The sequence below is a fragment of the Nicotiana sylvestris genome, chromosome 4, assembly GCF_000393655.2.
Source record: "Nicotiana sylvestris chromosome 4, ASM39365v2, whole genome shotgun sequence".
Lineage (NCBI taxonomy): Eukaryota > Viridiplantae > Streptophyta > Magnoliopsida > Solanales > Solanaceae > Nicotiana > Nicotiana sylvestris.
Window position 1 is genome coordinate 88,609,078 of NC_091060.1, and position 21,584 is coordinate 88,630,661.

Below are 21,584 nucleotides of genomic sequence, written 5' to 3' on the forward strand. Positions count from 1 at the left end.
AACTCCATCATCTCCAATAGTAACCTGCTTCGCACCACCGTGCCGCACCGTGTCCCTAAGGACAAGCAAATGAGGATCATCATACTGCCGCTCCCAGATGTGCTCAAACAAAGAAGATCAAGCGACTGTGCAAGCTAGAACACGACTGGGCTATGAAACATCCAACCTCATGAACTAATTTACCAAAGCCTGAACATCTAATGCAAGCGCTCTAGCGCCGACTAGAATGTACGCAATGCTGCCCATAATCACTTCCTTTCTACTCAAGGCATCGGCCACCACATTGGCCTTCTCGGGATGATACAGTATTGTGATATCATAGTCTTTCAATACCTCTAGCCACCTCCTTTGCTTCAAATTGAGATCCTTTTGTTTGAACAAATACTGCAAGCTCCGATGATCATTGAATACCTCATACTGCACACTATAAAGATAGTACCTCTAAATCTTCGGCGCATGAATAATGGCAGCCAAATCTAAGTCATTAATAGGGTAATTATTCTCATGAACCTTCAACTGCCACGACACATATACAATCACCCTGCCATCCTGCATCAATACCACACCAAGCCCAAAACGAGATGCTTCACAATACAACGTGTAAGATCCTGAACCTGTGGGCAACACCAAAACTGGCGTCGTAGTCAAAACAGTATTGATCTTCTGAAAGCTTGCCTCACACTCGTCTAAACGGGGCACCCTTCTGGGTCAACCTGGTCAATGGGGCTTCTATATATGAAAGCCCCATCACGAACCGACGGTAATTTCCCGCCAAACCCAAGAAACTCCGGATCTCCATAGCTGAAGTGGGATTAGGCCAGCTCTAAACTGCCTCAATCTTCTTAGGATCCACCTGAATGCCTTCTACCGATACTACATGCCCCAATAAAGTGACCTAGTCCAACCAAAACTCACATTTTGAAAACATAGCATATAACTGGCTGTCTTTCAGAGTCTGAAGTACAATCCGATGATGCTGCTTGTGCTCCTCCCGACTACGGGAGTAGATCAAGATATCATCGATAAACACAATCACAATGGAATCCAAATAAGGTTTGAACACCTAGTTCATCAGATACATAAATGTTGTTGGGGTATTTGTCAGCCCAAATGACATCACTAGAAACTCATATTGCCCATACCAAGTCCAAAAAGCTGTCTTAGGGACATTAGATGCCCTAATACTCAACTGGTGGTAGCCAGACCTCAAATCAGTCTTTGAAAACACATTGGCACTCTGAAGGTGATCAAATAAGTCATCTATCCTCGGCAATGGATACTTGTTCTTGATTGTGACTTTGTTCAATTGCCCGTAATCTATGCACATCCTCATCGACCCATCCTTCTTCTTCACAAACAACACAAGCGCACCCCAGGGCGAGACACTAGGTCTAATGAAGCCCTTATCAAGAAAATCTTACAACTGCTCCTTCAATTCTTTCAACTCTAGCGGGGCCATACGGTATGACAGAATAGAAATGGGTTGAGTGCCCAGAGCCAAGTCAATATAGAAGTCAATATCCTTGTCGGGTGGCATCCTCGGTAGGTATGCAGGAAACACCTCTGGAAACTCACGAACAACTGGTATTGATCCTTGGAAGGAACCTCCGCACTAGAATCACAGACATAAGCCAAATAAGCTAGACACCCCTTCTCAACTATATGCCAAGTCTTCACATAAGAGATAACCCTGCTAGTAGAATGACTAGGAGTCCCACTCTACTATAATCGAGGCAACTCCGGCAAGGCTAAGGTCACCGACTTGGTGTGACAATCCAATATAGCATGATAAGCTGACAACCAATTCATACCCAAGATAATATCAAAATCTACCATATCGAGAAATAGGAGATCTACGCTAGTCTCAAAACTCCTAATAGTAACCATACACGAACGATAAATATGATCTACAACAATAGAATCTCTTACAGGTATGGATACATACACAAGAGCACTCAAAGAATCAAGAGGCACAACTAGATATGAAGCAAAATAGGATAACAAGTAGGAATAAGTAGAGCCCGGATCAAATAGAACTTAAGCATTTCTATGGCAAACTAAAATAGTACATGTGATGACAATGTTAGATGACTAAGCCTCAGGCCTGGTTGGGAAAGCATAACATTGGGGATGGGCCCCACCACTCTGAACTACATCTCTAAGACGGGCTCTAGTTGGCAAGCCTCCACCTCTAGCGGTCTGACCTCCACCTCTAACGGCCTAACCTCCACCTCTAGCTGCCTGACCCCTGACTCTAGCTAGCTGAGCAGGAGGTGGTGCAACCAGTGCCGGAATTATGGCACGAGAACTATACTGTGATGTGCCACCCAATAATCTCGGACAGTTCCTCCTGATATGCCCAAAACCACCATACTCAAAACATCCATCCTGGTGTCGTGGCTGCTGAAACTGAGACTGGCCTGAACGAGCCAGATAACCATGGTGATAACTCTTAATATGAGGTGCACTAATAAGAGTTGATGGTGCACTGTAGGCTGGCTTCCCAGAATAAGGCAAATAAGGCCACAACTCCCTGAAGCACTGTGGGATACCTGAAATGCTGATTAAAATTGCCTGGGAGGATGGCCCCTACCAAAAGTAGCCTTGCCTCCAGATGTGGCACCACTAAAACCGCCATAATGACGAGGCCTCTTATCAGACCCCTTCCCTCTCTCCTATGCAAGAAACATCTCGATCCACCTGGCGACATTAGCAGCCGTCTGAAAAGAAAACTCACCCCATGTCTCCTTGGCCATTTTTAGCTTGATAGGATGAGTGAGTCCCTCAATAAACCCATTCACCCTCTCTCTTTCGATAGGAAGCAGAAGAATAGCATGACGGGCTAGATCCACAAAACGGGTCTCATACTGAGTGACTGACATACTGCACTGCTACTGACGCTCAAACTGCTATGGTAATCCTCCCTAAGTGTGATTGGAAGGAATTTCTCAAGAAATAGCTGAGAGAACTGTCCCAAGTAAGAGCAGGCGACCTAGCTGGTCTGGTAGATACATAATCTTTCCACTATCTCTTAGTAGAACCCGTCATCTGAAACACACCAAAATCGACCCCGTTGATCTCAACTATACCCATGTTCTGCATCACCTCATGGCAGCGGTCAAGATAATCCTGTGGGTCCTCAGAAGGTGCACCACTTAAGTGAACTGGGAAGAGCTTGGTAAACTTGTCCAATCTCAATAACCCCTCAGAAGACAGGGAGGATCCATCCCCGGCCTGCATCGCAACAACTGGCTGGACTACCCCAGCTGGCGGGGCTGGTGGTGTCTGATATTAGGGAGCCATTTTCTCCGGAGTGTGAGTAGCTGGAGTCTGTGATCCTCGCCTAGCCTAAGAGATGTCTGGTGCTATAGGAAATGTACCGGCCTGGGCCACACTCTCCATAAGGCCCACCAAACGGACTAAAGCGTCCTGAAGCATTGGGGTGGCAATGAACCCCTCCGAGACTTGAGCTGGTCCAACAGGTACAGTCTGAGTCAGAACCTCCTCATCAAAATCTACCTGAGGCTCCACTGCTGATGCTTCCGCTTGATCTTTAGGCTGAGATCTGCCCCTGCCTCGGCCTCTGGCGGGACCTCGTCCTCGACCTCTGCCCCTAGTAGGAGCTGTTGCTGGGGGCTCATGCTGCTATCCAGCTGATGATGTGGTGCGTGTTCTCGCCATCTGTGAGAGATCAAGAATATAAGAGTTCAATCATTGATGGTAAAATAAACTCGCACGACAGAGAAAAATAGAAGTGAAATTATTCCTAAATCCATAGCCTATGGAAGATAAGTACAGACATCTCCGTACCGATCCTCCAGACTCTACTAAGTTTGTTCGTGACTCGTGAGACCTATGCAATCTAGTGCTCTGATACCAACTTGTCATGACCCAGAATTCCCACCTTCGGGACCGTGATGACACCTAACATTTCTCTCGCTAGGCAAGCCAACGTTAGAACAACTTATTCGTTTTTCAACAGTTTAGATTAAATAATGAGAAAGAGCTGAAACAACTGTAATAATCCAAAGAAAAAGGTGAAAGCTAAAATAACCAAAAATATCCGATACAACCCTGGACCAGGTGTCATGAGTGCACGAGCTACTAGAATAGTAAAAATATGGGTCTGAATAAAACATAAAGTTGTCTGAAGGGAAAATACACAGCTAAATAAAGGGAAGGGGACTCTAGGAGCTGCGGGCGCTGAAAGGTTGTACCTCAAGTCTCCATAAGCTGGCCAATCCGAGAACACTAATAACCGCCGCTAGGACCGACTCCAAAATCTGTACAAGAAGTACAGAGTGTAGTGTGAGTACAATTGACCCCATGTACTCTGTAAGTGTCGGGCCTAATAACCTCGACGAAGTAGTGACGAGGCTAAGGCAAGTCACTTACACTACAACCTGTACGCACTATATAATAAAACATGAGAAAGAAATACAGAATGAAATAAGATAGTTAAGTTGAAGAAAATAGCTAAGTCCCCAAAGGAAACAAATACCGATCAGAATTACCAATTCTTAGAGTTCCATATGAAAATACCGAGAAGCAACACAGTATAGAGAAATAAAAGTACATAGATTATTGCGGCGCGCAACCCGATCCCACCGTACAATACAATCCTTCCTTTTTCCACCGTAGTAATATCACAATCATAAACAAATAAGTATATGTTATGGTGCGCAACCCGATCACACCATATAACAAAAACTGTATCACAATTCACCCTTATTTCATCGTATCAAGTCACCCTTATTTTACCTATTGTGGTGTGCAACCCGATCCAACCATATCAGTATAAATTCATCCTTATTTCACTATTGCAGCGTGCAACCCGATCCCACCATATCAGTACAACTATTCACTGAGTGCAGCTAAATTCATAATTCAAATCACAAGAACCTCTACGGGTGATGAATATAAAGCCAAACCAGAACGAAAACCTTATATCTTCGGAAATCCACATATGTAACACTACACGACAAGATAAGTACAGAAATGACAGTTAGAAGGTGCAACTAATTCATTTAAGGCAAATAGCAACGGGTCATGAAATCATGAAAAGGTCTAATATGTTTAACAGAGGAAATAATGATCAACAAGTAGCAAATGAAGTATGGAAGGCATTTAGGTTATAACATTAAGGCAAGGAAGGAGAAATTAAGGAAAAACGGGAAATCAAGGAAACAAGTAATTCGCCGGCGTATAAGCACTCGTCACCTAACATATACGCCGCAACACATGAAATTCACATAGCACATAGTGTGAAGGTTTCTAATTCCCTAAAATCAAGGTTAACATCAACACTTACCTCACTCCGCGATCAACTTAGAGCTCTACCGGGGCCTTTCCCCTAGAATCCGCCTCCAAACCACTTGTATCTAACCACAATTGACTCAATTATATAAAATATTGCTAAAGAAATCAATTACAATGCATAAATTTAGAAATTCCAAACTTTTCTCCCAAAAGTCAAAAATCGACCTCAGGCCCGCTTGGTCAAAGCTCGAAATTCGGTCCAAAACCCGATTACCCATTCACCCCCGAGCCCGAATCCGACCTCGATTTGAGGTCTAAATTTTAATTTTACAAAACTCCCTATTTCTACCCAAACCCCCAATTTCTACCATGAAAATCCTAGATTTTAGGTTGAAATCTTGTGAAATGCAATGGAAGATTGAAAGAAAATAGGTTAGAATCACTTACTAATGAATTGGGAAGAAGGGTTCTTAGAAAAATCACCTCTAGGATTTCTAGGTTTGAAAATTTGAAGAATGAGAGAAAAATCCCGGCAAATTCAGATTTTGATCAGGTGCAGGTATCGTAATTGCGACCTGGGATTCGCAATTGCGAACCCTGCAAATGCGAGAAATTCTTCGCAATTGCGAAGTCTCAACATTCATGCTGCCTTCGCAAATGCAAACCAAATGTTTGCAAATGCGAACCTGATGGGATCGCAATTTGCAACCCCAGCTTTCGCAAAAGTGAAAAATATCCACCCCCAGCCCCTGCTCGCAAATGCGAAATATTCTTCGCAAATGTGAGGCTCACATTTTTGAGCCAGACCTCGCAAATGCGAGATCTGCAGAAAACACTCATGCACCAGCTATGATCCTAAGTTCAAATTTACTCCGTAGCCTATCCGAAACTCACCCGAGCCCCAGGGACTCCAAACCAAACATGTAAACAAGTCCAACAACATCTTACGAATTTTCTCGCGCGATCAAATCACGAAAATAATACCTAAAACTATGAATTGGACCCCAAATCAAATGACATTTTCAAGAAAACTCATAATCCTCTAATTTAACAAGTGGTTGTCCGAATCACGTCAAACCAACTCTGTTTCTCACAAAATTTGACAGACAAGTCATAAATATACTAATGGACCTATACCAGGTTCGAGAACCAAGATACAGACCTGATATCAATGAATTGAAACAATGGTCAAACTTTTAGATTTATTAAGCCTTTAAACTTCAGTTTTTCAACAAAATACGATAACTCGAGCTAGGGACCTTCGATTTCGATTCCGGGCATACGCCCAAGTTCCAAATCACGATACGGACCCACCGTGATCATCAAAATACGGATCCGGGTCCATTTGCTCAAAATATTTACCAAAGTTAACTCAAATAGATTTTTAAGGCAAAATTTTATATTTTATAAGTTTTTAAAATAAAAGCCTTCCAGAAAAAATACATGGACTGAGCACGCACACCGAGGAATGTTAAAATAAGGTATTTGAGGTTTCGAAATATATAATTAGAATTTAAAATTCTAAATGACCTATCGGGTCATCACAATTAGCGAAGCTGATTAATAATTTGGTGTGGAAAGGTTAATATTGCAACAATAGTTTGGTTATTATTGTTTTTGTTTTATGTTACGTTGACTCATTATTTACTCGTTACATAGGGAATAGAAATGAGTCCCAACAGAAAAAGTCCATGCGTTCTTAGCTTTGGGGCAGCGACTGTGCATATGTTAAAACTCACCCCGCCTCGCACCCCGGACCACTGCCTCATTGCCATCCCTATTAAAAATGGATTAGGCCAAAAATTTACGCGCGCTCAAAGGAGGAGTGAGGTCCAAATTTTTACTACTAACTTATGATAATGAAAAAGAGTTACCATATTCAACTAAGTGTGAGCACCTAATATTTAACAATATTTAATTTTTTGTCATTTCTTCTATATAAATATATTAGGGGGTTTTAATCTACAATTTTTAGATTTGTTATTATAGGGTAAAAATATAAAATTTTAAAAGGTGAATTATTATTATTAATATTATTTTATTTTTTTATTTTTAAAATAATTAAAAAAATCCGAAAAATACTAAATTTTTTAAAAATGTTCGGGAGAGATTTAAAAAATAAGAAAAAGGGAAGTATGGATTTAAAACTAAAAAATATTAAAAGTAAAAGTAGGTGGAATTGTCTTTTAAAAAGTAAAAGAGAGTGGAAAATTAAAAAAATAAAGTAAAGTTTTGTGAAAATTTTAAAAAAATAAAAAAGTAAAAGAAAGTTGGATTTTAAAAATAAATATAAAAGTAGCTGAAATTTTAAAAAAATTTAAAGTAAAGGAAAGTAGAATTTTTAAAAGAAAAGCAAAAGAAAGTGGATTGTTTTTTAAAGAAAAGTAAAATAAGTGGAAAAAAAAGAAAAGTAAAAAAAGTGGAATTTTAAATAAGATAAAAGTAATTAAAGTTGGAATTCAAAAAATAAAAGTAAAGAAAGGTGGGAATTCTTTTTATAAAAAAAGAAAAGCAAATTGTAAGTGAGATTTCTTTTAATAATAAAATATTTTTAAAAAGAAAATCTGAAAAATTTCAATTTTTTTTTTTTGCTATAAATAGAAGAGAAAATTTGAGAATAAATGAAGATAAAAAGAGAGAAAAGAGAGGAGAGAATTGAGAGAAACAATTTTTTTTTCTTCTTCTACGCTACAGCAATTTCTACTCGTGTCATTCTTTCTTTCGAAAATTTCCAGCAATTCATCACCCAAAACCCAACAAAAATACTTCAAAACATCCCTTTTCACACACCAAAGAGTGGTGCTGACAGTCGAGGTTGAGGATTCCGTTGGAGCTCTGTTCAACGGCTTTGATGATCATCTTCGCTTATGCTTGTTCGGCGTTCGTCTGAGTTATTGTACATATTCCTGAAGACTCATTTAATTGGGAATCTTGCATTAAAAGGTTTATTCTTCCATATGTTTTTTTAATCTTACTTTATGTGATTTTATTTATTTATCTTTAAACTTTATAAATAATAATATAAATCAATCCTTAAATGTTATATGCTTAATCATGTTTCTGAAAAATATAGTATTTAAACTTGCTAAACGTTTGGAAGATTTGGACACTAATAAGTTTAGGCTTCAATTGTTGGGATGTAGGGTATTTGGTATATGATAGTTTATTTATTCAAATATCTAAAATTATACACTTTTCCACAAACAATTCCATAACTCTTGGCCTTACAATAATCTTAAATTAGTTTAGGAAAATAATTCAAGTGCGCTAGTTTATTTAGGTGCGCTTTAAATAATTAAACATCATGGCTATATGTATGGTCTCCGTGGCATAATTGTGATATGTAACAAAATAAGTATTCACACGCGTGACTTATTTCAAGGTAACCTTTTCATAAATGTTACATGCCAAAGAGTGGGGTTGACAGTCGAGGTTGAGGATTCCGTTGGAGCTCTGTTCAATGGTTTTGATGATCATCTTCGCTTATGCTTGTTCGGCGTTCGTCTGAGTTATTGTACATATTCCTGAAGACTCATTTAATTGGAAATCTTGCATTAAAAGGTTTATTCTTCCATATGTTTTTTTAATCTTACTTTATGTGATTTTATTTATTTATCTTTAAACTTTATAAATAATAATATAAATCAATCCTTAAATGTTATATGCTTAATCATGTTTCTGAAAAATATAGTATTTAAACTTGCTAAACGTTTGGAAGATTTGGACACTAATAAGTTTAGGCTTCAATTGTTGGGATGTAGGGTATTGGTATATGATAGTTTATTTATTCAAATATCTAAAATTATACACTTTTCCACAAACAATTCCATAACTCTTGGTCTTACAATAATCTTAAATTAGTTTAGGAAAATAATTCAAGCGCGCTAGTTTATTTAGGTGCGCTTTAAATAATTAAACATCATGGCTATATGTATGGTCTCCGTGGCATAATTGTGATATGTAACAAAATAAGTATTCACAGGCGTGACTTATTTCAAGGTAACCTTTTCATAAATGTTAATCAAGCAATAAAAGCAGACATAGGTAAAAGATGAGATCCAATAAAATATAAGTTATCCAAAATAATATAAGCCAAATATAGTCAATAAAGCGACCGTGCTAGAACCACGGGACTCGAGGAATGCCTTACACCTTCTCCTCGGTCAACAAAATTCTTTACCCAGACTTTGTTTTCGCAGACCAATAATAATAGAGTCAAACCTTCTTTTGAATAGGGATTCAAATAAAAGGTGACTTGGAACACCGACAAAAATTAATTCCAAGTGGCGACTCTGTATAAAATAATCCCTATTTCAAATTTGTCACTTTAATTGGAAAAGCTCTTTAACCCACAATCCATAACACACATTATCTTTTGGAGGGGTAAAAAAAGGATGTGACAGCTCTGACGACTCTGTTGGGGAACTATTAATAAGAATTCGAGCTTTGCATATTGATTTTTGTTTGGCTTTTATCATCTCTTGGATATTATTGTGTTTGGGAGCATAATGTGCTATTTGTCGCTTATTTACTGCTTTAATATTTATTTGAACTATGATATAAATTGTATCCTCTCTCGCACCCCTCTGAGTCTTCTGATAGGTAGTTATGTTGTGTTTGCCTACCAGCATCACAAAATTTCTGTCTTGAGATAAAGCTAGTTAGCCTACCAGCTTCTGGTGAAGGATTTAATCACACATGTTTAGGTAGGAGAGTCGTTAGCTAGCCAGTGTTGTTCTACTACTGGTGATGCTTGACGCTCCTCGGCTCGGGTTATCCACCCGGGTAAGCCAGGTCTAGATACCATCTCCTTTAGGATTTGAAAACTTTGAAGAACAAAGCAATGAATATCCCTAGTAGGCTACACTTTATTTGCATCATGTGCATTGGATTTAGCGGAACTCGGCACAGTGGTCGGGCCCGTCTAGACATGTACCAATTTTTCGGACCAACATGTTCATCTTTATGTGCTATATGTAACATTATTTGGCAGGCTTCACTCAAATGTTGACCGGCTTTAGGATTGATTGATTGAACAGAGGAGAGAGAAAAAGAGAATTTTCCCCCATGTTTTCATAAAGTACCATTTTTTTATATAAAATTTTTAAGGGTTTTTAAAATTATAATTTTTAAAATAATTTTTCTTAGGTATTTTGACCGAACTACGCGGGTCTGATTTCTCACCGGTTGTGAGATACGTAGGCAAACCTCATCGGTTCCGGCCCCCTATTTTCCAAAAGAAAAAAAAGAAGAAGAAAAATCCAAATATATTCTCCTTTTCCTTAATTCCTTCTTAGAAATATTTCCTTAGAAAATCAAAAAAAAAAAATCAAAAAAATAAATAAATAATAATTTCTGTCAAAAATAAATTAAAAAAAACTTCTTTCAAAAATTCCATAAAAAAGGATGGAATTACAAAATATTTTTTCTTTCACAAATTGAAAGGAAAATTTTTCAAAAATTCAAAAATGTTTTATTTCTTCTTTAGAAGTCTTTCTTTCAAAACTTTTAAAAAAAATAAAAAGAAAACTTTTAAAAATAAAAAGAAAAATATTTTTTTAGAAGTCTTTCTTTCAAGAATTCAATAAAAAAATTAAATCCAAAAAAAAATTCTTTCTTTTGAAACCTTTCTTTCTAAAAAAAAAAAATCCAAAATATTTTCATTGTTAGGAGCTTTCCTAGAGTTATTTATATATGAGTAAAAAAAACGAGAGTTAGTTTGTTTACTTTATTCCTTGTTTTACTCAACTACGCGGGTTTGATTCTCACCGGATGTGAGATACGTAGGCAACCTTCATCAGGTTCAACCCCATTTTTTTTTAAAGAAAGAGAAGTAAAAAAAAAGGAGGGGTTTCTATGGACTATTAGTTATTATTGTTTTTTTTTTAAATAATGATATTATAGTCACTTTGTCAATTTTTAACCAGTTTTGCCCTGACATCCGGTTTTTTTGTCGAAATAGCCTTGAAACCTTCATCGAAAATGCGAAATGGGAGGCCAGTTTATTTTTATTATTCTTTTTTTTTACTTGTTTATAAAAAAAAGGAGTCATTTGGGCCTTTTATATTTTTTATTTAATGACTATATTACTAATTTAACTTTTTTTAGTCCCACAGTTTGGTTTTTATTTTTTTTTGTTTTTATAGAGTCAAACCCGAGGAATCGGAATTTTTGTGTCAATAGTATATTTGATTAAAACCTAACCCCGTGTCCAGATGAACAGATGCACCATAAGTGGGGAAAGAGGTAAGTCTGAAAAGAGGCCCAGGTCAAAAGGGATACCGAATTTTCTTATTGGTGATCAGATACCACAATTATTGTGGGATTGGTGGAGAGATTTTAAAGAATATGAACGAAACCAGATAAAGAAGTACTTGGGACATTTGGTTCACATGATGACGATCCAACCCAAGAGGGATGTGATCGAAGCTTTGATTCCGCATTGGGATCCTGAAAACAATGTGTTCCATTTTACTAACTGTGAAATGACTCCAAACTTGGAGGAAATCGCTCATTTCCAGTGGTGGGGCCGTAATCTTCGCCGCCAAAGGCCCATAGTACCAAAAAATGTGAATGAGGGTAAGTTTCTGAAACTCTTGAACATAAATTACGGACAATATGAAGGTTTAGGAGGCAAGTGGATTAAGTTGAGATTTTTGTTTCACTTGCACGGCCTAGAATGCAATTTCGAAAGAAATGTGGTAAAATTGAAATCAAAGGAAGACAAGGAAACATGGAAGATACACAGAAGGTTTGCATTTATGGTTGCTTTTTTGGGGCGTATAGTTTTTCAGGAAAGGGAAGGACGTATTGACATCCGCTTGGCAGGTGTAGTTGAGGCTCTGACCTCAAAAGGGGATGATTATACCTTGGTCCCTATGATTCTTTCTTCCATTTTTCTTTCTTTAACTAGATGTAAATTGGGCGCACGAAATTTTGATGGCTGCAATATTTTGTTACAGATATGGTTTTTGGAGCATTTTTATCGTCATCCTACGATCACCAATTTTAGTGAGCTTTGGCCTAACATACTTATGATCACCAGAAAAGAATTGACGAATGTGGCTTACCAGAAAGGATTGACGCTTAGGAAGAAGTGTTTCTTACGTTGTCTGCCAAACAGATCACATGGAACTACGATTGGTTTTCCTCTAAAGAGGTCAATTGTGAGTCTGCATACCATTCTTATTTGGTACTCGTAGGATTGGATGGTGTCCAACCCTATGCTCCACTTCGGGTAATGCGCCAGTTTGCACAACGATAGGAGGTGCCACCAACACGAGATATGAGAAAGTTCTGTTATGATTTTGGTAAAGATCAACCTCGTGACGAAAAAGGAAATTATGAAAATTTGGTATGCAAGTAAAGTCTCGAAGTTGAATGAGATGGTAAAAAACCGAGATCGTGGAGAGGTGATCCCTGAATATATTCCTTGGTTTCATGATCCTTCGTCGTTTAGAGATAGGCCTGAGGAGTCGAACAGGAGGAGAAATGATCAAAGAACTATAGAAAAGCTGAAAGAGGAATTGGGGCGTGCTCAGATGACCATAGCCAAACAACAAGTCCAACAGCAAGCAGGAGTTGCTCAGATTCGTTTAAATATTGAGAAAGATTATCAATATGCCTTGAGAGTCATGGATAAAGATCTAAAGCAGGCTAAAAATGAGGTATCCCGCTTACAAGAAGAACTGGCAAACACGAATGGTTTAGTCAGAAGAGTTGAGGCGAACAAAGATGCTGAAATACATAAGTTGCAAGAAGACTTGAGCATCGTCGAGGAAGAAATGCGCCAACAACAAATGGAGTTTGATCTCCATAGGGAGAAGTTCGAGTCAATTAAGAATCACCAACTAGCCGAATTCGAGACGGAGAAATGTCACTATCATAAGGTAATAGGTCGGCTACAAAATGATTTGGCCGAAGACATGAAACAAAGGAACTCAACATTGGACCGTGAGGAAGATGCACTAAATTTGGCCGGTGCCCGTGGGCGACAAATCGATGGCATGTTTGTGTTCCAAGAGAATGTCAAGAGAAGGATACTTGAGATAGCCGAGTACACTGCTCTGGGGTGCACAAATTGTGAGAAAATGAATAAGAGAATGTTTATCGAATCTGCAATCAACCTCGCTCGCTACATTGCTACGGATCTGGAGGCCTTGTACAAAGATATGTCCAACCAATTGGGGCAGGGAGCGCCCCAACCAAGATGATGTCAAGTGGATAGTCTGCAAATTTGGAGTCTTTGTTGCATTCACTTTTTAAGATGTTTTAGTAGGTATATTTTTATTTTTGAGTCTATGAGGGGTATTTTTGTGGCTTTGGTTTTGTGGAGTCTTGTTTCCATCCAGTCGAGTCTGTTGTAATTTTCTTTGCGTATTTTGTTTCAACGTATTGTACCAAATACAAAAATATATATTGAAAACCCACAAAGATTTTATTTTTCAAAATGTTGTGTGTGTTTGTTTTTTTGAAAAAAAAAATCAGTCAAGTGTCTCGCCCCTGAACTATGTAATGATCTGATTCATGCAGCGACATGATACATAGGCAACCCACAAAAGGTTCGATCAAAATATTTTTCAATGAATCTAAGTTGGGATCAAAATGAGGGGAGTGTAAAAACAAAAACAAAAAAGGGAAGAAGAGAATAAGAGCGCCAATAAGAAGCAACTTGATAAGCCGGAATGAAACATGAAGCCTTCCAAAAGGCATTTTAGAAATGATGATGATGTTAGGAGCATGGCATATTATGTGTAATTCATATCTATAAAATGCGTAACCCTAACACGTTTGCTGCATTAAAAGGTTAAGTTTAAGGTGGTTGGTTTATGGTGAATCTGGCAACACATCATTACTTCACAAGATATAAGGGACCAGTAGTAATGGATAACAGTGATGAAATCGAGTTGCTTAGTGACAATCCGCAGGGTCACTCAGCCGAACAAGAGTTAGAGGAAATAAGAAAATTGAGACAGCAACTGTCATATGTATATCAAGCTTGGGTTTCTGGTCAACCTCCACCCCAGGTTCCCTCTAAGGGAACTTCCACTGTACCTCGAGCTACTCAACCACTGCTCCACGTGGCGAGCGATCATGTTCTACCACCAGGGTATGTGCCAAACTACAGCCTCCATGCTGCCCCTGGTACCTCTAATATGCGACCTCCAGTCGCACCGGTCAGGAACACCCCTCTCATCGTGACTGGCTCACCAGTATATACAATCCCGCCACCACCTCCTATGACGAGGCCCAACAATGAGCCACTACCTCAGGCTTATGATGGTCAATACTACTTCCCAAATATGGCTTTCAAGTCCTCAGCTCCCTACAATTAGACTCCTCAGTACGAGTCACCAGCGGAAAATGAAAAGCCAGGCAAAGACAAGTGAGCCGGATGAGATGGCTAGGAAAATGAAAAGTCTTGAACAAAACATAAAGAACATACAGGTAATATGTGGTCACAAATGTGTCTCATTCAGTGATCTGTGTAGGTTCCCTCACATCCATTTTCCACCAGGTTTCAAGACCCCAAAATTCGAGAAGTATGATGGACACGACGACCCTATCGCCCACTTGAAAAGGTACTGCAACTAGATGAGGGGTGCAGGTGGAAAAGAAGAATTGTTGATGGCATATTTTGGTGAAAGTCTTATAGGGGTAGCCTCTGAGTGGTTCATTGACCAAGACATCTCTCACTGGCATGTCTAGGATGACATGGCCCAGGCCTTCGTCAAGCAATTCCAATACGATATTGATATTGCACTAGATCGCAATTCCCTATCCAATATGAAGAAAAAGCCAATGGAAAGCTTTAGGGAGTATGCCATCAAGTGGAGGGAGCAAACAACCATAGTTAAGCCACCCATGGATAATCATGAGTTGATCACTGTCTTTTTGGAGGCTCAATAGCCTGATTATTTCCAAAACATGATGTCCGCAATTGGTAAGCCTTTTGCCGAAGCAATCAAGATAGGGGAAATGGTCAAAAATGGCTTAAAAATTGGCAGGATTGTAAGTCAGGCTGCTCTCAAAGCCACCACCCAAGCGATCCAAAATGGGTCGGGAAGTTATGCAAATAGGAAAAAGAGAGATGAAAGTTCTATGATCACTTCGGGATCTAGGGAAGTTCAAAGAAGGGCATCACACGCTTATGTACAAGTTCCACAGGGGCAATCTAGCTACCCTCAAAATTATTATCCTCCACCAATTCCTCAATACTCAGTGACCACACTACAATATACAGTGTTTAATGCTCAATCCTATGTTCGGCCTACCAATCAATAGATACGTGCACCAGCTCCAAGGAACCCCTGACCTCAGTAGCAAAATTTTTAGGCACCTTACAATGCTCGTCCCAGGCAGGACTACGATCGAGAGCAGAGGCCGGTGAAAACATTCACCCTATTGGCTGAACCATACTCTAATCTTTTCTAGAAGCTGAAACAGATGGGCGTGATTAGACCCATTGCTCCCCACTATATGCATCCTGATTCACATGGATTTCAAGCAAATGCTAGATGTGAATATCATTCAGGTGCCCCGGGGCATAACACTGATGACTGTTGGACTCTAAAAAGAGCTATAGAAAGACTCATCACTGAAAAGTTGATTGTGGTAACAAATGGCGAAGACCCTCCCAATGTTACAAACAACCCATTGCTAGCACACAACGATGTTCATTTTGTAGGAATAATTGGACGAGATCTGGAACGCAAGCCGTTTAATCGGGCAGAGATGACCGTGGGAACAATTCAAGAGGGAACCAAACGGGATGTGAGTCCGAGCCGAGATGTGCCATTGATTGTGAAAGGCGCCCCGAGTTTAGAAAATGTAACTTTATTTGTTCCCAAGGTCACGAGGTTGGAAATTCGCTCTAATGCCCCAAGCCCAAGGTTGTATGTCCTTGGAGGCCACCCCATCACAAGGCAGAATCAGGGCAGTACAAAGGGTATAACAGAGTCAATCATAATCAAACCTGTCGTGCAACCCCCTGTGACAAATACAAAAACCATTCCTTGGAATTACAACAAAGCTGTGATGATGTACAAAGGCAAGGAAATCATAGAAGAAGTAGGGGGAAACTGGAGGTTTGACTCGATCAAGGAGGTGTTACTCTCCAGAGGAGTTGAGGAAGGCCAAGCAAATCAAAGATGGACAGTTTCCAATAAAGAAATATGTCACTGAAGAAGAGGCAGAAGAGTTTTTGAAAAAGATGAAAATTCACGATTACTCAATCATTGACCAGCTAAGAAAGACTCCTGCCCAAATATCTCTACTATCTATGCTCCTACACTCAAATGAGCATGTCCGTGTACCGATCAAGACCCTGAACGAGGCACATGTCTCAGAGAAGACCACAGTGAATGAGTTAGAGAAGATGGCCAACCGATTTTTTGAGGTGAACAGAATCTCCTTTACTGATGATGAACTTCCCGAGGAAGGAGTCGGGCACAATAGGGCTTTGCACTTGGTCGTCAAATGTGAGGGTCATTATGTAAAGCGAGTCATGGTTTATGGAGGCTCGAGTGTAGACGTATGCCCTATATCTACTTTGCAAGGCATGAAAATCAATGCAGACAGAATCCGACCTAGAAATGTTCGCATTCGGGCTTTTGATGGCTCAGCGAGAGATACCATTGGGGAGATCAACCTCACCATGACAATTGGGCCGGTTTACTTTGAAATTGTCTTCCAAGTAGTAGACATGGACAATTCTTATAACTTTCTTCTTGGAAGGCCATGGATCCATATGGCTGGAGCTGTGCCATCCACATTACATCAGATGGTAATGTTCGAACACGACAGGCAAGAGATTATTGTTCACGGAGAAGATGAGTCATCCATTTATAAAGACTCGTTAATCTTGTGAATTGAGGCCAAAGAAGGGTGTGAGTCCATTGTCTATCGAGCTTTTGAAGCGATTTTTGTGGACCATGTTGAGGAAGGAAAGCCCATTCTATATCCTCGTCTTTCTGTCACATCTGTAATGTGGTTGCAGTTATGTTGAGACAAGGATATGAGCCAGGAAAAGGCTTGGGGCATCATTGCAAGGGATTTGTAAGCCTATTTCTCCGTTCAATAACCAGGGTACTTTTGGCTTAGGCTTCAGGTCAACAAAAGCAGACAAAAAATAAAGCCAAGCACCACAAAAAGCATGGATGGGTCTTGCAACAACCTATCCCTCACATTCTCTACACTTTAGTCAAGCCACGATTCCAAGAGGGTCAAAATTCCTCGGCGCATGTAAACATTGATGAAATTTGCCTTGGCCTCAGCCAGGTATTTTCTGAAGTGAATATGATCCAGGATGGTGAAGGCACTAGTCGTACCGATATGCAACTAATTGACCCAGACACCATGCTCACCAACTGGGAAGCAACTCCTCTCCCCACAAGGAAGGAGTCTTGGTAGTTTGCTTTTGCAGCTTCTTTTTTGTATTTTGGGTTACTTTCAGGGTTGTAATCCAAGCATCTCAATGTGATTGTTTTGTTTTGATGTTAACCCTTCTATCCTTTCGAATTCAATGAAATGCAGTTCAGTTTCGTATTAAGTCTTGTATCTTTTCCTTTTCCTAATTCCTGTCATTTTATTTCCATTTCATTTTTGTTAATGTCAGCTTTAGTAACATGACATGCATGAGGAATTCACGCCTAGATCTTAAAAAGTTGTCTAATATTAAAATAATGCATCAAGAGGTTGAAGATGATGAAGATGAGGTTGTTGAGGAAATAAAAAAAGAGTTGGAACAATTTGAAAATAAGCCTAAGCCCAACCTTAATGAAATTGAGCCAATGAATATCAGAACTCTTGAAGAAGTTAGAGAAACGAAGATAAGCATTCACACTGAACAGAAAACCAGAGATGCCTTGATTCAACTTTTATTTGAATACAGAGATGTGTTTGCTTGGTCTTACGATGATATGCTGGGTTTAAGTGCTGATCTAGTGGTTTATAAGCTTCTTACGTATCCTTATTTTCCACCAGTCCAACAAAAGCAACGAAAATTTAAAACAGACGTGAGTGACAAAATCAAAGAGGAAATAATGAAGCAACTGAGTGCCAATGTGGTCATAGCTATCCGATACACCACATGGGTGACGAATGTTGTGCCTGTGCTGAAGAAGAATGGAAAGACCAAAGTGTGTGTTGACTATAGGGACCTGAACAAAGCAAGTCCAAAGGATAATTTTCCTTTACCAAATATCCATATTCTTGTAGATAATTGCGCAAAGCATGAGATACAATCGTTCGTGGATTGCTATGGTGGGTACCACCAAATTCTAATGGATGAGGATGATGCAGAAAAAACCATTTTCACCACTCCATGGGGTACTTATTGTTACAGGGTCATGCCATTCGATTAAAAGAATGCAGGGGCAACTTACATGAGGGCCATGACCACTATTTTTCACGACATGATGCACAAAGAGATTGAAGTATATGTAGATTATGTCATCATAAAATCAAAGACATAGGCTGATCACGTGTGTGATTTGAAAAAGTTCTTCGAACGGCTTCGAAGGTATGACCTTAAGCTTAATCCAACCAAGTGTGCTTTTGGGGTTCCATCTGGGAAACTCCTCGGTTTTATAGTCAGTCGAAGAGGCATTGAACTGGATCCATCTAAGATAAAGTCCATTCGAGATCTGCCACCCCCGAAGAATAAAAAGGAAGTCATGAGTTTGCTAGGGAGGTTGAAATACATCAGTAGGTTCATTGCTCAGCTCACAACCACGTGTGAGCCCATCTTTAAGTTGCTGAAAAACGATGCCGCTATCAAGTGGACGAATGATTTCCAAAAAGCTTTTGACAGGATCAAAGATTATCTGTCAAAACCCCCTGTACTAGTCCCACCTGAACCTGGTAGGCCTTTGTTTTTATATCTATCGGTGATGGATAATTCCTTTGGGTGCGTTCTGGGGCAACATGATGCAACAGACAAAAAGGAACAAGCAATCTATTATTTGATCAAGAAGTTCACCAATTATGAGGTTAAGTACAACCTTTTAGAAAGGACATGTTGTGCCTTGACTTGGGTCGCTTAGAAGCTGAGACATTATCTTTTGGCCTACACGACTTATCTTATATCCAAAATGGATCCTTTGAAGTATATCTTCCAAAAGCCAATGCCCATTGGTAGGCTCGCAAAATGGCAAATCATGCTCACAGAGTTCGACGTCGTCTATGTCACTCGCACCGCAATGAAAGCACAGGCTTTGGCAGATCATTTGGCAGAGAATCCAGTTGATGATGAGTACATGCCACTTAGCACATACTTCCCAGACGAATAGGTCAACTCAATAGAGGAAGTAGTTCCAGATGATCACCCTATATGAAAAATGTATTTTTGATGGGCTGTCAATATCAAAGGAGTTGGGATCGGGGCAATCCTCATCTCACCTATTGGACATCATTACCCTACAACGGCCCGACTTCTATTCTTCTGTACCAATAATACTGCAGAATACGAAGCTTGTATCATGGGTTTGATAATGGCCTTTGATCTTGATGTGCATGAACTATTGGTTATGGGAGATTCTGACTTGCTTATCCGGCAAGCCCAAGGCGAATGGGAGAATCGAGACATCAAGCTTATTCTGGAAAGACAATGTGTGCGAGACTTGAGAAAAAGATTCAAATCCATCGAGTTTAGGTACATTCCCCGGTTTCACAACGAGCTAGCCGATGCCTTGGCTACTCCAGCCTCGATGCTCCCTTATCCAGGCAACACTCATATTGATCCACTAGAAATCCGAGTTCGGAATCAACACGGTTACTGCAATACAATTGAGACAGAACCAGATGGTGAACCATGTTATCATGACATAAAACGATTCTTGAAATAAGGAGAATATCCAAAGCATGCTAAAGGAGATCAAAAAAGAACTATAAGGCGGCTCGCCAGTGGTTTCTTCCTGAATGGGGAAATTCTATACAAGAGGACCCCGAATTTAAACTTGTTAAGATGCATAGGTGCTACAGAAGCAGAGAGGATCATGAGTGAATTTCATTCGGGGGTATGCGGACCTCACATGAATGGATATGTTTTGGGGAAGAAGATTCTGCGGGCAGGGTATTATTGGCTTACTATGGAGCGAGATTGCTTCAGATTTGTTCGCAAGTGTCACCAATGCCAGATTCATAGTGACCTGATTCACTCGCCTCCTTCAGAGTTGCATCCCATATCCTCTCCTTGGCCTTTCGTTGCTTGGGGAATGGATGTCATTGGGCCGTTCGAGCCAAAGGCTTCAAATGTGCATAGATTTATTTTGGTTGCAATTGATTAGTTCACCAAGTGGGTGGAGGCCGTCACTTTCAAAGCAGTCACCAAGAAAGCAGTGGTAGACTTTGTTCATTCCAACATCATCTGTCGCTTTGGCATCCCAAAGACCATTATCACTAATAATGCAGCCAATCTAAATAGTCATTTGATGAAGGAGGTATGCGAACAATTTAAAATCATGCATCGCCATTCTACCCCTTGCGACAAAAGACAATGGAGCCGTTGAAGTGACAAACAAGAACATCAAGAAGATTCTTAGGAAGATGATCGAAGGTTCCAGGCAATGGCATGAAAAGCTGCCTTTTGCTCTTTTGGGATACCGTACGACTGTTCGCACATCTGTTGGTGCAACTTCGTATCTGCTTGTATATGGAACTGAAGCTGTAACACCCACTGAAGTCAAAATTCCATCTCTCCAAATTATTGTGGAATCAGAGATTGAAGACACTGAGTGGGTCAAGACCCGATTAGAACAACTGATGTTGATCGAATGAAAAACGGCTAGCAGCAGTGTGTTTTGGCCAGTTATACCAGCAAAGAATGGCATGCGCTTACAATAAGAAAGTGCGTCCAAGGCAGTTTGAGGTAGGCCAGCTGGTTTTGAAACGCATCCTTCTGCACCAGGTAGAAGCTAAAGCAAAGTTCGCCCCGAACTGGCAAGGACCCTACATCATCAAGAAAGTGTTACCAAAAGGGGCCTTGCACTTGGTAGATGAAGAAGGACGGGTACCGGACATGGCTATTAATGCAGATGCAGTCAAAAGATATTATGTCTGATATATACCCTGTGAGCACGTGATTTTTGCCCTATATGAATTACTCCCATAAATTCAAAACAAGATAACTTATTTTCATTATTTACAATTTTTGTGGATTTTGTGGCATTTTCTGATAATTGTTTGCATTTGTCTGTGCATGTATATTTTATTTAATTCATGCAAAAACAAAAATACACTGCATTTGCATTTAGGATCTAATTTTGCATTCTTGAATTAATTAGTAATTTAATTTTTTTATAAAAAATTGAAAAAATCACAAAAAT

The 21,584-nt window shown here is 39.6% G+C and overlaps 2 protein-coding genes across 2 annotated transcripts; both read left to right on the plus strand.

Annotated features, from left to right (window-relative positions):
• Nucleotides 1–12,644: 12,644 nt before the first annotated feature.
• On the plus strand, nt 12,645–13,472 carry LOC138889820 (uncharacterized). The gene has a single exon (XM_070173156.1). It carries the CDS (start codon nt 12,645–12,647, stop codon nt 13,470–13,472), a length of 828 nt encoding a protein of 275 aa, XP_070029257.1.
• Nucleotides 13,473–16,471: 2,999 nt separating this feature from the next.
• On the plus strand, nt 16,472–21,036 carry LOC138889821 (uncharacterized). Its single transcript, XM_070173157.1, has 7 exons — nt 16,472–17,044; nt 17,135–17,242; nt 17,362–17,666; nt 17,876–18,605; nt 18,735–19,250; nt 20,547–20,699; nt 20,794–21,036. The coding sequence occupies exons 1-7, from the start codon at nt 16,472–16,474 to the stop codon at nt 21,034–21,036; spliced, it is 2,628 nt and encodes an 875-aa protein (XP_070029258.1).
• Nucleotides 21,037–21,584: the final 548 nt, after the last annotated feature.

Bases quoted from the DNA above. Each gene is read 5' to 3' on its own strand.
- LOC138889820 (XM_070173156.1), top strand. From the start codon at position 12,645: ATGGTAAAAAACCGAGATCGTGGAGAGGTGATCCCTGAATATATTCCT.
- LOC138889821 (XM_070173157.1), top strand. From the start codon at position 16,472: ATGAAAATTCACGATTACTCAATCATTGACCAGCTAAGAAAGACTCCT. The intron at 17,667-17,875 runs GTAGTTTGCTTT...TGTTAATGTCAG, and splicing joins CCCACAAGGAAGGAGTCTTG to CTTTAGTAACATGACATGCA. The intron at 18,606-18,734 runs GTCATGCCATTC...TCAAAGACATAG, and splicing joins GGGGTACTTATTGTTACAGG to GCTGATCACGTGTGTGATTT.